Raw genomic sequence first — 12,248 nt, 5'->3', positions numbered from 1 at the left:
CCATGACCAGACACCACATAACCCACCAGTGATCATCCCAATAAGTTCTGCACCCATTTGACCCCACATATAGCTACCAGAATACTGTTGACTTTATTCCCTATGCTACATCCCAGATCCCCATGACCATTCTGTAACAACCAATCTATACTTGTCAATCCCTTTACCCCCTTCACATCCAACCTCCCTCCCATCTTGCAACCATCAAAAGGTTCTCTGTATATATGAGTCTGATTCTGTTTTGCTTCTTTGTTTGTTGTCTTTTCTGATTCATTGTTGATAGGTGTGTATTTATTGGCATTTTATTGTTATGTTTTTTATCTCTTTTTTTTCTTCCTCTTAAAGTAGACGTTTTAACATTTCATATAATATTGGTTTGGTAGTGATGAGCTCCTTTAGCTTTTTCTTCTCTGGGAAGCTCTCTATCTGTCCTTCAATTCTAAATGATAGCTTCACTGGGTAGACTAATCTTGGTTGTAGGTCCTTGCTTTTCATCACTTTGAATATTTCTTGCCAATCCCTTTTGACCTGCAAAGTTTCTGTTGAGAAGTAAGTGGATAGTCTTATGGGAGTTCCCTTGTAGGTAACTAACTGCTTTTCTCTTGCTGCTTTTTAAGATTCTTTTTTTTTTTTTTTTTTTTTTTTTTTGTCTTTAACCATTTGCATTTTCACTATGATGTGTCTTTGCATGGGCCTCTTTGGGTTCATCTTGCTTGGGACTCTCTGTGTTTCCTGGACTTGTATGTCTCTGTCCTTGCCAGACTAGGGAAGTTTTCTGTCATTATTTTTGAAATAGGTTTTCAATATCTTGTTCTCTCTTTTTTCCTTCCAGCACCCCCATGATACAAGCGTTGTTAGGTGTGAAGTTGCCCAAGAGGCTCCTTACATTATCTTCATTTTTTAAATTTCTTTTTCTTTTTACTGTTCTGATCGGGTGTTTTTTGCTTCCTTATATTCCAAATTGCTGATTTGATTCTCAACATCATCTATTCTACTGTTGATTTTCTCTGAATTACTTTTCATTTCAATTAGTGTATCCTTCATTTATGACTGGTTCTTTTTTATGGTTTCTATATCCTTTTTCATGTTGTTAAATTTCTCACTGAAATTGACATCCTGATAATCATTGTTTCAAATTCTGTATCTAGTAGTTTGCTTGCCTCCATTTCAGTTAGTTCTTTTTCTATAGATTTCTTTCATTCTTTCATTTGGGATCCATTTCTTTGTCTCTGAATTTTGGGTGCTTCCCTAAGTTTGTGTCTGTATATTAGGTAGAGCTACTTCGTCTCCTAGACTTGGGATAGTGGTCTTATAGGTGTCCTGTAGGGCCCAGTGGCACAGCTTCCCCAGTTATCTGAGCTGGGAACTCCAAATGCACCTCTGTGTGGGTTGTGTGCACTGTCCTATTGTAATTGAGCCTTGATTGCTGTTGGAGTCACTGGGATAGACCCCTGGGCCAACTGGCTGTGAGAACCAGTGACTACAGTGGAGAAGCTGTTGTGCAGGAGCTCACCCTGCAGAGCAGGACCTGATTCAGTGGGGCTTTGGTGTTCACCAAACCTGCCCCTTCAGTGTGTCACTCATAGAGGTGGTAGGGTTGTAATCCAGCATGATCTGAAGCTGTCCACCAGGTGCACTGGCTCTGGGGCCTCCTGGGATGTACAAGGTCAGCCACTGTCTGTGCCCTGTGTGGGGCCACCCAGCATGACCTACAGAGCTATCTGCAGATGATTGCTACTTGTGCTGGGCTTGGAGGTGCCCAGGGGAGGCCAAGCTGCAAACCAAGGCTGGGGCCACCTAACGAGAGGTAGGGAGCACACCAAGGTCAGATGCTGTTCGTTTGCAGTTTGTGAACCTTTGAGAGATTTTAGGAAAGTCCTTAAAATGGCTTTTAAAAATATTTAGAAATAAATTGTGCAAATGATGTGCAAGACCTCTATGCAAATAAATAAAATAAGTAACATAAAATTAAGGAAGACTTAATTAATAGAATGACATAGCAGGTTCATAGACTAGAAAAGTAAGTACTGCAGAAATGTCATTTCTATCCAAACTGAAGCATTTGATTCATTGCAACCGCAGTCAAAATCCAAACACACTTTTGGCCGGGGGAGGGGGAGAGGGAGATTTGAATAAACTCCTTCTAAAATTTCTATGGAAATGTGAAGACTGAGAATAGCCAGCAAACTTGAAGAAAAACTAGGTAAGCAGATTTGCTCTATCAGATGGAAGACTATAGAGCTTTAGTTATAACACTATAGTAATGAAGATAGTGGCACAAGGATGAACAAATAGTACAAAGGGACAGAAGAGAGAGTGTAGAAACCAGCATAAATTAACTTTTGGTTTTAGAAAGATGACATTGCAAAGAAAGGAGAGTCTTTTTTCATAAATGGTGCAAGGATAATTGAATATCCAAATTAAAAAAGTGAATCAACCCCATCCTTACATTGTAAACAAAATTAATTCCATGTATTTCCATGTATTTAATTTCATGTATTATAGATATAAACATGAAAGGTAGCACAGTAAAGCTCCTGGAAGATAATATAGGAGAATCTGTCAATTACTATGGAATAGGAAATGACTTCTCATGTAGAATGAAAAATGTTAACCATGAATATGAGAATGATAAATTACACTGTTTTAAAATTAAGAAATTCTGTTTATTAAAGAACACCATAAAGAGGGTGAACAGAACAAGAAGATATATTTGCAGTATTTATCCAGAATATACTCATATAAACAAATCCTACAAATCAGTAAGAAAAAGGCAATCCAATAGAAAAAAAATGGTAAGAGGTTTGAATAGGCACATATAAAAGAGGATCTGCAAATGGCAGATGATATATGAAATGAAAAAACCTCAATGTCATGAGTGATCCAACAAATGCCAGATACATCTAAGAGAAATGAAAATGTGCACACAAAAACTTGTACATGAATGTTCACAGCAGCCTTATTTATAGTAGTCAAAAAGAAGAAACAGCCCATTTGTCTACCAGTTGATGAATGGATGAATGAAATGTGGTGTGTCCATTTAATGGGATATTTGGTAATGAAGTGAAGCACTGACACATTCCACAAAAGGATGAACCCTGAAAAAAAAGCCAGATGCAAAAGGCTAAAAAATTGAATAATTTCATTTATATGAAATGTTCAGAATATGCAAATTTATAGAGTCAGAAAGTAGATAAGTAGTTGCCTAGAACTGGAGGTGTTGAGGGAGATAGGAAGTGACTGTTAAGGAGTATGGGGTTTCTTTGGGGGAATGATGAAAACGTTCTAAAATGTTCTATTATTTAGAATTGAAGGACAGATAAAGACCCCAGAGAAGAAAAAGCTAAAGGAGCTCATCACCACCAGACCACTGTTACATGAAATCTTAGAGGGTTTTCTTTAATAAGAAGATTAAAAAATATAACAATAAAATGGCAATACACATCTATCGACAATTGAATCAGAAAAGAAAATGAAGAGGCAGAACAGAAACAGATTCTCATATACAGAGAACATTTCGATGGTTGCCAGATGGGAAGGGGGTGTGGGGATGTGAGTGTAGAGGTCAGGGGATTAAGAAGGGCCAGTTGGTAGTTACAGAATAATCATGGGGATGTAAAGTACAGCACAGGGAGTAGAATAGCCAAAGAGCATATATGCGTGACCCATGGGTATGGACAACAGTTTGGGAATTGCCTGAGGGATTAAAGGGTTGGATGAAGTGGGGGCAAAGAGGGAAAAATTAAGACAATGGTAATAGCATAAAAAATAAGGTATAATATATAATTTTTTAAAAGTCTTATCAATAGTACAATAGATAAATAAAATGTGATGTAGTCATACAATAGAATATAACAACGAGAGAAATAGACTAAAGCTACATATAAAAGATAAATCTCACAAACATAGCATTGAGTGAAAGTAGTCATACACATACTCTCTGACTCCGTTTTTTTATTATATTTATTATGCTATTACCAGCTGTCCTGATTTTTCCCCCTCTGCACCCCTCCCCGCAGCGCTCCCTATTCCCTCAGGCAGTCCCCCCACCACTGTTCCTGTCCATGGGTCATGAGTATAAGTTCTTTGGCTACTTCATTTCCTATACTGTACTTTTCACACCCATGGCTATTCTGTAACTACCTATTTGTACTTTGTAATACCCTCACCTCTTCACCCACTCTCTTCTCCCTTCCCATCTGACAACCATCTGGTAACTAACTTCCTTTCACTTCTTTTAAGAGTGTCTCTTTATCTTTAACCTTTGGCCTTTTAATTATGAAGTGTCTTGGAGTGGGCCTCTTTGCTTCCATCACAATTGTGACTCTCTGTGCTTCCTGGACTAGCATGTCTATTTCCTTCACCAAATTAGGGAAATTGTCTTTCATTATTTTTTCAGATAGACTTCCAGTTTCTTGCTCTTTCTCTTCTCCTCCTAGCACCCCTATGATGCGAATGTTGGACTTCTTGAAGTTGTACCAGAGGCTATTTATACTATTCTCATTTTTTTTGGATTCTTTTTTCTTCTTGTTCTGCATGGTGTTTTTTTGCTTCCTTATGTTCCAAAACATTGATTTGATAATTGGCTTCATTCATTCTGCTGTTGTTTCCCTGTAAATTGTTCTTTATTTCAATTAGTGTATCCTTTGTTTCTGACTTTTTTTATGCTGCTGAGGTCCTCACTGAGTTCCTTGAGCATCCTTATAAACAGTGTTTTGAACTCTGAATCTGATAGATTGCTTATCTCCATTTCATTTAGCTCTCTTCCTAGCGTTTTGATCTATTCTTTCTTTTGGGCCATGTTTCTTTGTAGTCTCGTTTTGGCAGCCTCCTCCCTGGTTTGTTTTTATGTGTTAAGTAGAGCTACTTTGACTCCGTGCCTTGGTAGTGTGACCTAATGTAGTAGGTGTCCTATAGGGTCCAGTGGCATAGCCTTCCCTATCACCCAACTGGGTACTCAAGTTGCGCTCTCTGTGTGTGGGCTGCATACACCCTCCTCTTGTAGTTGAGCCTTGGTTGCTGTTGACAGATCAATGGGGGAGGGATTTACCCAGGCCAGACAGCTGCAAGGACCGGCTGTGACCACTTACTACCAGCCTCTGCCATTTGTGGAGAATCAGCAGTGCAGGGACAGGGCGGTAGTGCTCTGACGTGACCTGTAGCTGTCCACTAGATGCTCTGGCCCTGGGGTGTCCTGGGTGGTGCAGGCCATAGTCAGCCCACACCTGTCTTTTTCCCAGAGTACCCTGCCTGAGCTGTAAAGCAATCTGAGATGGCTGCTACTTGTGCTAGGCTTGGAAATTCCCAGACAAAGTCAAGCTATAAAATCTTATCCGGCTGCTACTAGGGCTCACTGAAGCCAGCTGTTGCTTGTTTGATAGGATTCAGAAGCCAAGACCAGCCATTTTTATGGAAAAGCAGCTTGGATGGGCCCATAACTTGGATGGGCAGAGCCTCTGGGGACCTCTAATGCAGGTTAAACAGTGTTAGCCAGGTTGATGGAGTCTCAAGTATGGCGCCAGCTTCCTGGCTGTTGGGGGAGGATTTAGCAAATGGACAGTGGCCTCTGCTCGCCTTGATGCCAGACACTTCAGTTTCTGCCTGTGTACCTCTGGTGCCTTTCAAATTGCCACCCCAGTGCTGGAGCTCAGAGGGAGTGAGTCTGAGTAGGTGAGTCTGTGTGTGGGTTAAGAGAAACTGCGTGGGGCTTCAGCACTTTCTTCTACTGACTAACTCAGGTGGTTTTTACAACCAGAGGTTGTGGGGACTTATCTTCCTGGCACTGGAATCCTCGGCTGGGAGGCCTGGTGTGGGGCTGGAACTCCACACTCCCGAGATATCCCTCTGGAGTGGGACCAGCCTGTTCCAAGTGTGCGCCTCTGCTACAAGTCTGGATGGATATGGTTTCTTAAATTCTATAGTTGTTAAGACTTCCATTCAGCTCCATTTCTGATGTTCCTGCGTGATGGTGGTTCTATATTTTAGTTACAGTTTTGATGTGGCTGTGTGAAGAGGTGAGCCATGTCTGCCTATGCCACCATCTTGACTGGAAGTCCCCTGACTCCACTATAAAATTCAAAAACCAAGTATAACTAAACTGTAGAATTCAGGGGGATGTATGTTTAAGTAGGGAAGCTATAAAGAAAGCCAGAAAATAATTATCGTAAAAGTCAAGATATTGATTATTTTGGGGAAAGGAGGACTTAGTCATTGGGAAGGGGCTGGAGGAAAGCTTCTGGGTTGTTGGCAGTGTTCTTTTATTTTCCATTTTGATTACATTTTTAGTTTGTGTGCTCTTCTGTGTGTTTCACAATAAAAATGGTTAAGAAATAATTAAATATTTAATACAACATGTCAGTTTATATCTTTATATGTATGTATATGTGTTGATTCTATTCAACAGTATGTAAATGCCTATTTTGTGAAGATAGCATGCTAAGGACTATTGTTTTCTCCTTTGTTTTTGTAGGAGTACATTTATCCAGAAGCCAGAGACAGACAATACTTATTATTTTTCCATAAAGGAGCCAAAAAGTCACGTTTTGATCTAGAGAAATACAATCAACTCAAGGATGCAATTGCTCAGGTAAGTTTTCCAAAAATAAAATTTAATAAATCCCAGTTCCATCTTGTATGGCATTATTTTATCTATAACCACAGTACTTCAATGGGTAAACTCTGAAAGAATGACCCAACCCTCTTCTTCCTATATAAATTATTCCTTAATTGATATTAATGACTATTTTAGCATGGACACCTCTCTAGGAAGTTGTATAACACAAGCAGATGAAAAGATATTGGGTCCTAGCTATCCTATTAACACCAGCATATTGAAATTTTTGGACCTCTGTTTACTTTTTCATTTTGTTTCTTTAAAATTGTCTATTTATACTTTTCTTGCTTTTTAAAATCTTTCTACAATAATTGATCCAGAGATTTCTCACCTGAAATGTGTGGTAGCAATGGGGCAAAAATAAAATATAGGAAAGAGAGAGAGACCACTAGGAATCTTTGCCAGGAGCAGGTGAGAGATTATTGAACTAAAGGATGCTTTTTAAAAAAGATTAGTGTATTTTATTTTTCATAATCATTACCTCTTTCAGATTTCTAAGTGTTTCTTCCTCACTCTGATATATTAGATTTTGGTGAATAAATCCTCTTCTTATTTTCTGTAGTCTTTTATGACTTTAGAGATTTTTCAGAAATCTCCAGAAGCTCTTCCCATCCTCTTAAATGGTTAGTCGCTCTTCTCTGGACCTTCTCTGCCTTCTCTGTCCCTTACTGGTGATGGGGTTATGCTTTGAATAAGCTTTTTCCATCTTCCTGCATTGGCCCAAGTGGATTAATGTCTTTTGTTGTTCTATGTGGTTGTTCTCAGTGGGAAGGAATGCAACAGAATCATCTCTGGAGCTATTAAAAATACAGACACGTCTGCCCCAACTTAAGCCTATTAAACCAGCTCCTCGGGGTAAGGGTCAAGTATGTGTGAGTTTTGAAAGTGCTGCATTGACTACACATCCTCGTTTTAAAAATCAGTATCTATTGAAAAACTTAAACAACTGTTGGGTAAATAACAAAAGTCTTGAGCAGCATAAATTAAATTTCTGGCTCCAGGCAAAGGTTTGTGAAAGGGCTTCTCTCTGGAAAAATACCACCAAGGTGCATTAGATGCTCCCAATATTTTCGAGTTCTGCCCTATAGATAGCACAGACTTTCTGGATCTCTGTTGGTAGCTGAAACTGCCTGACTTTAGTTTTTGTCCCCCTTTGTCATCCTGTGCCTTTAAAGCCTGTTGCCTCTGAGGCGCTCTTATTTTGCGAATAATTGAGATGACTTCTCTGACACATAGTGATGGAGGAAACACAATTTCCTTTTCTTAGGAGACATTAATATCAATGAAAGCTTCACTAGCCAATTTTTCTCACCTTTTGTTTCTATTTTAGGCAGAAATGGACCTTAAGAGACTGAGAGACCCATTACAAGTACATCTGCCCCTCCGACAAATTGGTGAAAAAGATTGATCTGCAAAGAGCCTCTGAATCCTGGCAGAAAGAACACTTGTTTATAACTATTGCCTTTTTAATTAAAACATTGCAGGTGGAAGCTGGGAGCCATGTTGGGGTGGAGGGTTTTTACCTTTAACTAAAAAGAACTAAAACAACAAGGATCTTAGGGAAAAATGGAATGTTAAAATCTGAGGATCAGGCTTTGTGAAATACAAGCTCAAAGGGCTTAGTGAATATTGTCTTAATCAAGCATCTCAGTCCTGGATGAAATGATATATTATATAGTTGAGAGATTCACAAAGAGTAAATGATGCTGGGGTGTTAGTTTCTTGCATCTTCTTTGCAGGTCAGCAAAACAGTAACACACCAGCACCCCACTCTGCTCTATTTTTTTTTAATTTAACTTTTCTTATTTTGACATAGGAGTCAGTAAATACACCAGAAAAGCAAATGCTCAAGCTATGTGGGTGGCAAACAGAGTCTGAGCCCATGTCATTAGCATTTACTTTAAATTGGACCTAGCCTCTACAGAGTAAACCAGGAATTTCTCCCGCTTCTGCCCCTTTTCGGACCACCCACACCTATTGGTTATATTTTATCCATATGATGATTGGAACCAACTTATGACTGATGATTGACACTTTGGATTATCCTTAATATCTTCTTAAATGTCTGTGTATTCCAGAGCTCTGGATCAGTATCTAGAAATCATTGAAAACACTGCATGAGGTTTTTTGTTTTGTTTTGTTTTTTACTAATTAATCTTTGAGAAGAGGAAGAATTTCCCTCCTTTTAACTATCCCATTGATAGTCCCCTCTCCCTCCACAACTCCAATTGGAGGGGGGAGTGTTCAGCTGTATTAACAAATCAGGAAGATGTAAGGTTTACAAATTGGCTAAAAATCATGGATTTGTGGCCATTTCAGTACCAGAATAATTTCATTACTGTTAATCTGCTTGTGTGACAGCATGTCTGGAGGCTTGTTAATCTCGAAGGACACATACACACTTCCACACTGTTTGTGAGCCCACCCACTTCCACAACTTCAGAAGTTGTAAATTAAGTGTGTGGTTCTCAAAGGGTGCGATTTATCTTTATACAGGAATACATTTCTATGGCTTCTTTCAGCCTACCTTCTTCCCCCAAGTTTTTCTTAAATTGAGAGAAAGAAGCATTAATCTTATACTCAATCAAAATATTTTCTACCATATTTCCAGATGACGTGTGCACTTGAAAAATCAAAGAAACCTAATATTCTGTTTTTAATTTCTGTGGGGGCAGGATAAAAAAATGATGGGGCTTGCCCCACAGCTAATTGGCTTTTTCACATGATTCATCCCTCCTCATTGTGGCAAGGGACTTCTCTTTTTCTTTCTCCTTTGGAATCATTGTGTATAAAAAGAAGAATTTTTAATGACAAACCCAGACTCCAGGTGCCTTGCAAAGGTTGAAGGCCAGCCAGGATTGCTGCTGCCGCTGCTCCTGCCACCACCCCGCCCACTGGCATGATGGAATGAAAGGATGCATGTTTCCACTTCCTGGCCCCTCCTCCACTTCCTTCCCCTGCCAACCCCCTAGTTGCAACCTCTTCCTTCATTTATTTTTTTGTTAAGTTGTATGAATTATTTTTAAACCATTTATCCTGTTTGTACACAGGGTTTTTAAGAAGAAACAGCACAGTGCAATGAGCAAGTCCTTTCTGGGTGCGTGGGAGGCAAGGAAGGAAGGATGGATGTGGAGAAAAGTCCTTTAAACAAATAGCAAAATATTGAACATGTGTAAAATCCTGTATCATTTATGAAATATGTATAAAAAGCAATGTAACTTCTGGAACAATAAATAGTTATTCAATTTTTGAACTATAGCATTTCATTCTTTAAAGTAAAACCAAAAACAACAAAACCCTCTTTCCTATGATTTTAGGTGGGAAGCTTTTTACTTATAAAATTAATTTTTATAAAAATACCATTTTGAAATCAAGATTTGTTCCTAGAACCTGTATTTTAAAAACAGGCTTTTCATTCATTTTTCCTGAGCTTAGTTGGTCACTATCTTCCTATGTTTTCAGAGCCACCCAAAGTTGAGTGACCTGTATAATCATAATAAAGCCAGTGGCAGGACTGAGGCTCGTATCATCATCTCCTGATTAACAGGAAAAGTATCCATTATATCAGACCACCAGATTGCCCATGTGGCCTCCTAGACTCCAGAAAGTTGTTCATGGGTGAACCAAGATTAAGTATTATTTTAAGAGTTTGTATCAAAGTTATAATGATCAAACAAGAAAATGCCCTATGCTGTCTAGTTTATCAAAGGCATATCAAAAAACATTAAATAAACGAATTAAATCATGTGATCATATCAGTGGATGCAGAAAAAGCATTTGGCAAGATACACACCCATTTATGATTAAAACACTCAAAATGGGTATAGAAGGAAAGTAACTCAAGGTAATAAAGGCCATGTATGACAAACCCTCAGCTAATATAAAGGTAAGAAACAAAGCTTTTCCTCTAAGATCAGGAACAAGACAAGCATGCCCACTCTCACCACACAGTAGAGGAGGTCTTAGCCAGAGCAATCAGGCAGTGAAAGAAACAAAAGGCATCCAAATTGAGAATGAAGTTAAAACTGTCACTGTTTGCACATGACATGATTCTGTATAATTCCACCAAAATACTATTAGAAACAAAGTTGCAGGATATAAAATCACACAAAAATCTGTTGTGTTCCTATATACATACTAACAATGAAATATCAGAAAAAGAAAACAATGCCATTTACACCTGAAACAAAAAAAGATTAAATACCAGGAATAAACTTGAAGCGAAGGACCTATACACTGAAAACTACAAGACATTATTGAAAAAAATTGAAGACACAAAGAAATGGAAAGATACTTCATGTTCATGGATTGGAAGAACTAGCATAGTTAAAATGACCATATTACCTAAAGCAATAAACAGATTTAATGCAATCCTCATCAAAATCCCAATGGCATTTTTCAAAGAAAATATCTTCAAATTTGTGTTGAATGACTAAATAGCCAAAGCAATCCTGAGAAAAAAAGAAAAGTCATAAATACCACACTCTTTGACTTCAAATTATACCACAGAGCCACAATAATCAAAGCAGCATAGTATTGGAAGGAAAACACACCAATGGGACAGAATTAAGAACCCAGAAATAAACTCACACATATGTGGACAACTACTTTTTGACCAAGGAGCCAAAACATACAATAGGAAAAGGAAAAGCTTTTTCAATATAAGGTGGTGAAAAAATTGGAAAGTCACATACGAAAGAATGAAACTAGACTGCTGATGCCATACACAAAAATTAACTCAAAATGGATTAAAATCTTGAATGTAAGACCTAAAACAATAAAATACATAGAAGGAAACAGGCACTAAATTTATGGCCTGGTCTCACAGGGGTTTTTGTGAACTTGACCCCAAATGCAAAAGAAAGAAAAGCAAAAATAAAATAATGAGACTATATCAAACTAAAAATCTTCACAGCATATCAAAACAAAAAGGGGGAAGATATTTGCAAATGATACCTCTGATAAGGGGCTAATATCCAAAACATATAAGTAACTCATACAGTTCAAAAAACAATCCAATTAAAAAATGAGCAAAGGACCCGAATAGACACTTCTCCAAAGATGATACACAGATAGCCAATAGACATATGAAAAGATGCTCAATATCACTAATCATAAGAGAAGTACACTTTAAAACCACAATGAAATACCACCTCACACCTGTCAGAATAGCTATCAATAAATCAAGTGCCATCAAGGATGTGGAGAAGGGAACCTTCATACACTGCTGATGGGAAAATAAATTGGTGCAGCCTATACGAAAAACAGTATGGAGATTCCTCAAAAAATTAAGAACAGGATTACCATACAAACCTACAATCCCTCTCCTGAGTGTCTGCCCTCCAAAATTGAAAACATTTATTTGTAAAGATATGTGTATGCCTATGTTGATGGCACATTATTCACAATAACCAAGACATAGACACTACCTAACTGTCCTTTGACAGATGATTGGATAAAGATGATGTGATACGTACATTCAGTGAAATACTACTCAGCCATAAAAAATGATGAAATAATACTATTTCAATGGATGGATCTTGAGAGTATCATGCTAAGTGAAATAAGTCATATGTAAAGGGACAAGAACCCTATGCTTTGACTCATGTGGGATCTAAAACAAAGCAACAAGTGA

At 38.1% G+C, this 12,248-nt stretch overlaps 1 protein-coding gene across 3 annotated transcripts in view; it reads left to right on the top strand.

The window, feature by feature from the left end:
• MCU (mitochondrial calcium uniporter) overlaps window positions 1-9,835 on the top strand; it is a 214,315-nt gene extending 204,480 nt beyond the window's left edge. For 2 of the 3 annotated variants that reach the window (XM_054572629.1, XM_054572631.1), the window contains exons 7-8: window positions 6,470-6,586; window positions 7,944-9,835. In XM_054572629.1, coding sequence (XP_054428604.1) covers window positions 6,470-6,586; window positions 7,944-8,021 — 195 coding nt within the window. In that variant the 3' untranslated portion in view covers window positions 8,022-9,835. The remainder of the gene's footprint in view (window positions 1-6,469; window positions 6,587-7,943) is intronic. The other variant, XM_054572630.1, reaches the window with a different exon arrangement.
• The last annotated feature ends 2,413 nt before the right edge of the window (window positions 9,836-12,248 follow it).

Source organism: Pteronotus mesoamericanus, unplaced genomic scaffold (genome assembly GCF_021234165.1).
Source record: "Pteronotus mesoamericanus isolate MK-2021 breed Mesoamerican mustached bat unplaced genomic scaffold, CSHL_Meso_final contig_24, whole genome shotgun sequence".
Taxonomy (NCBI): domain Eukaryota; kingdom Metazoa; phylum Chordata; class Mammalia; order Chiroptera; family Mormoopidae; genus Pteronotus; species Pteronotus mesoamericanus.
The sequence above is the reverse complement of the archived record's forward strand: the minus strand, read 5'-3'. Positions and strand labels throughout refer to the sequence as shown.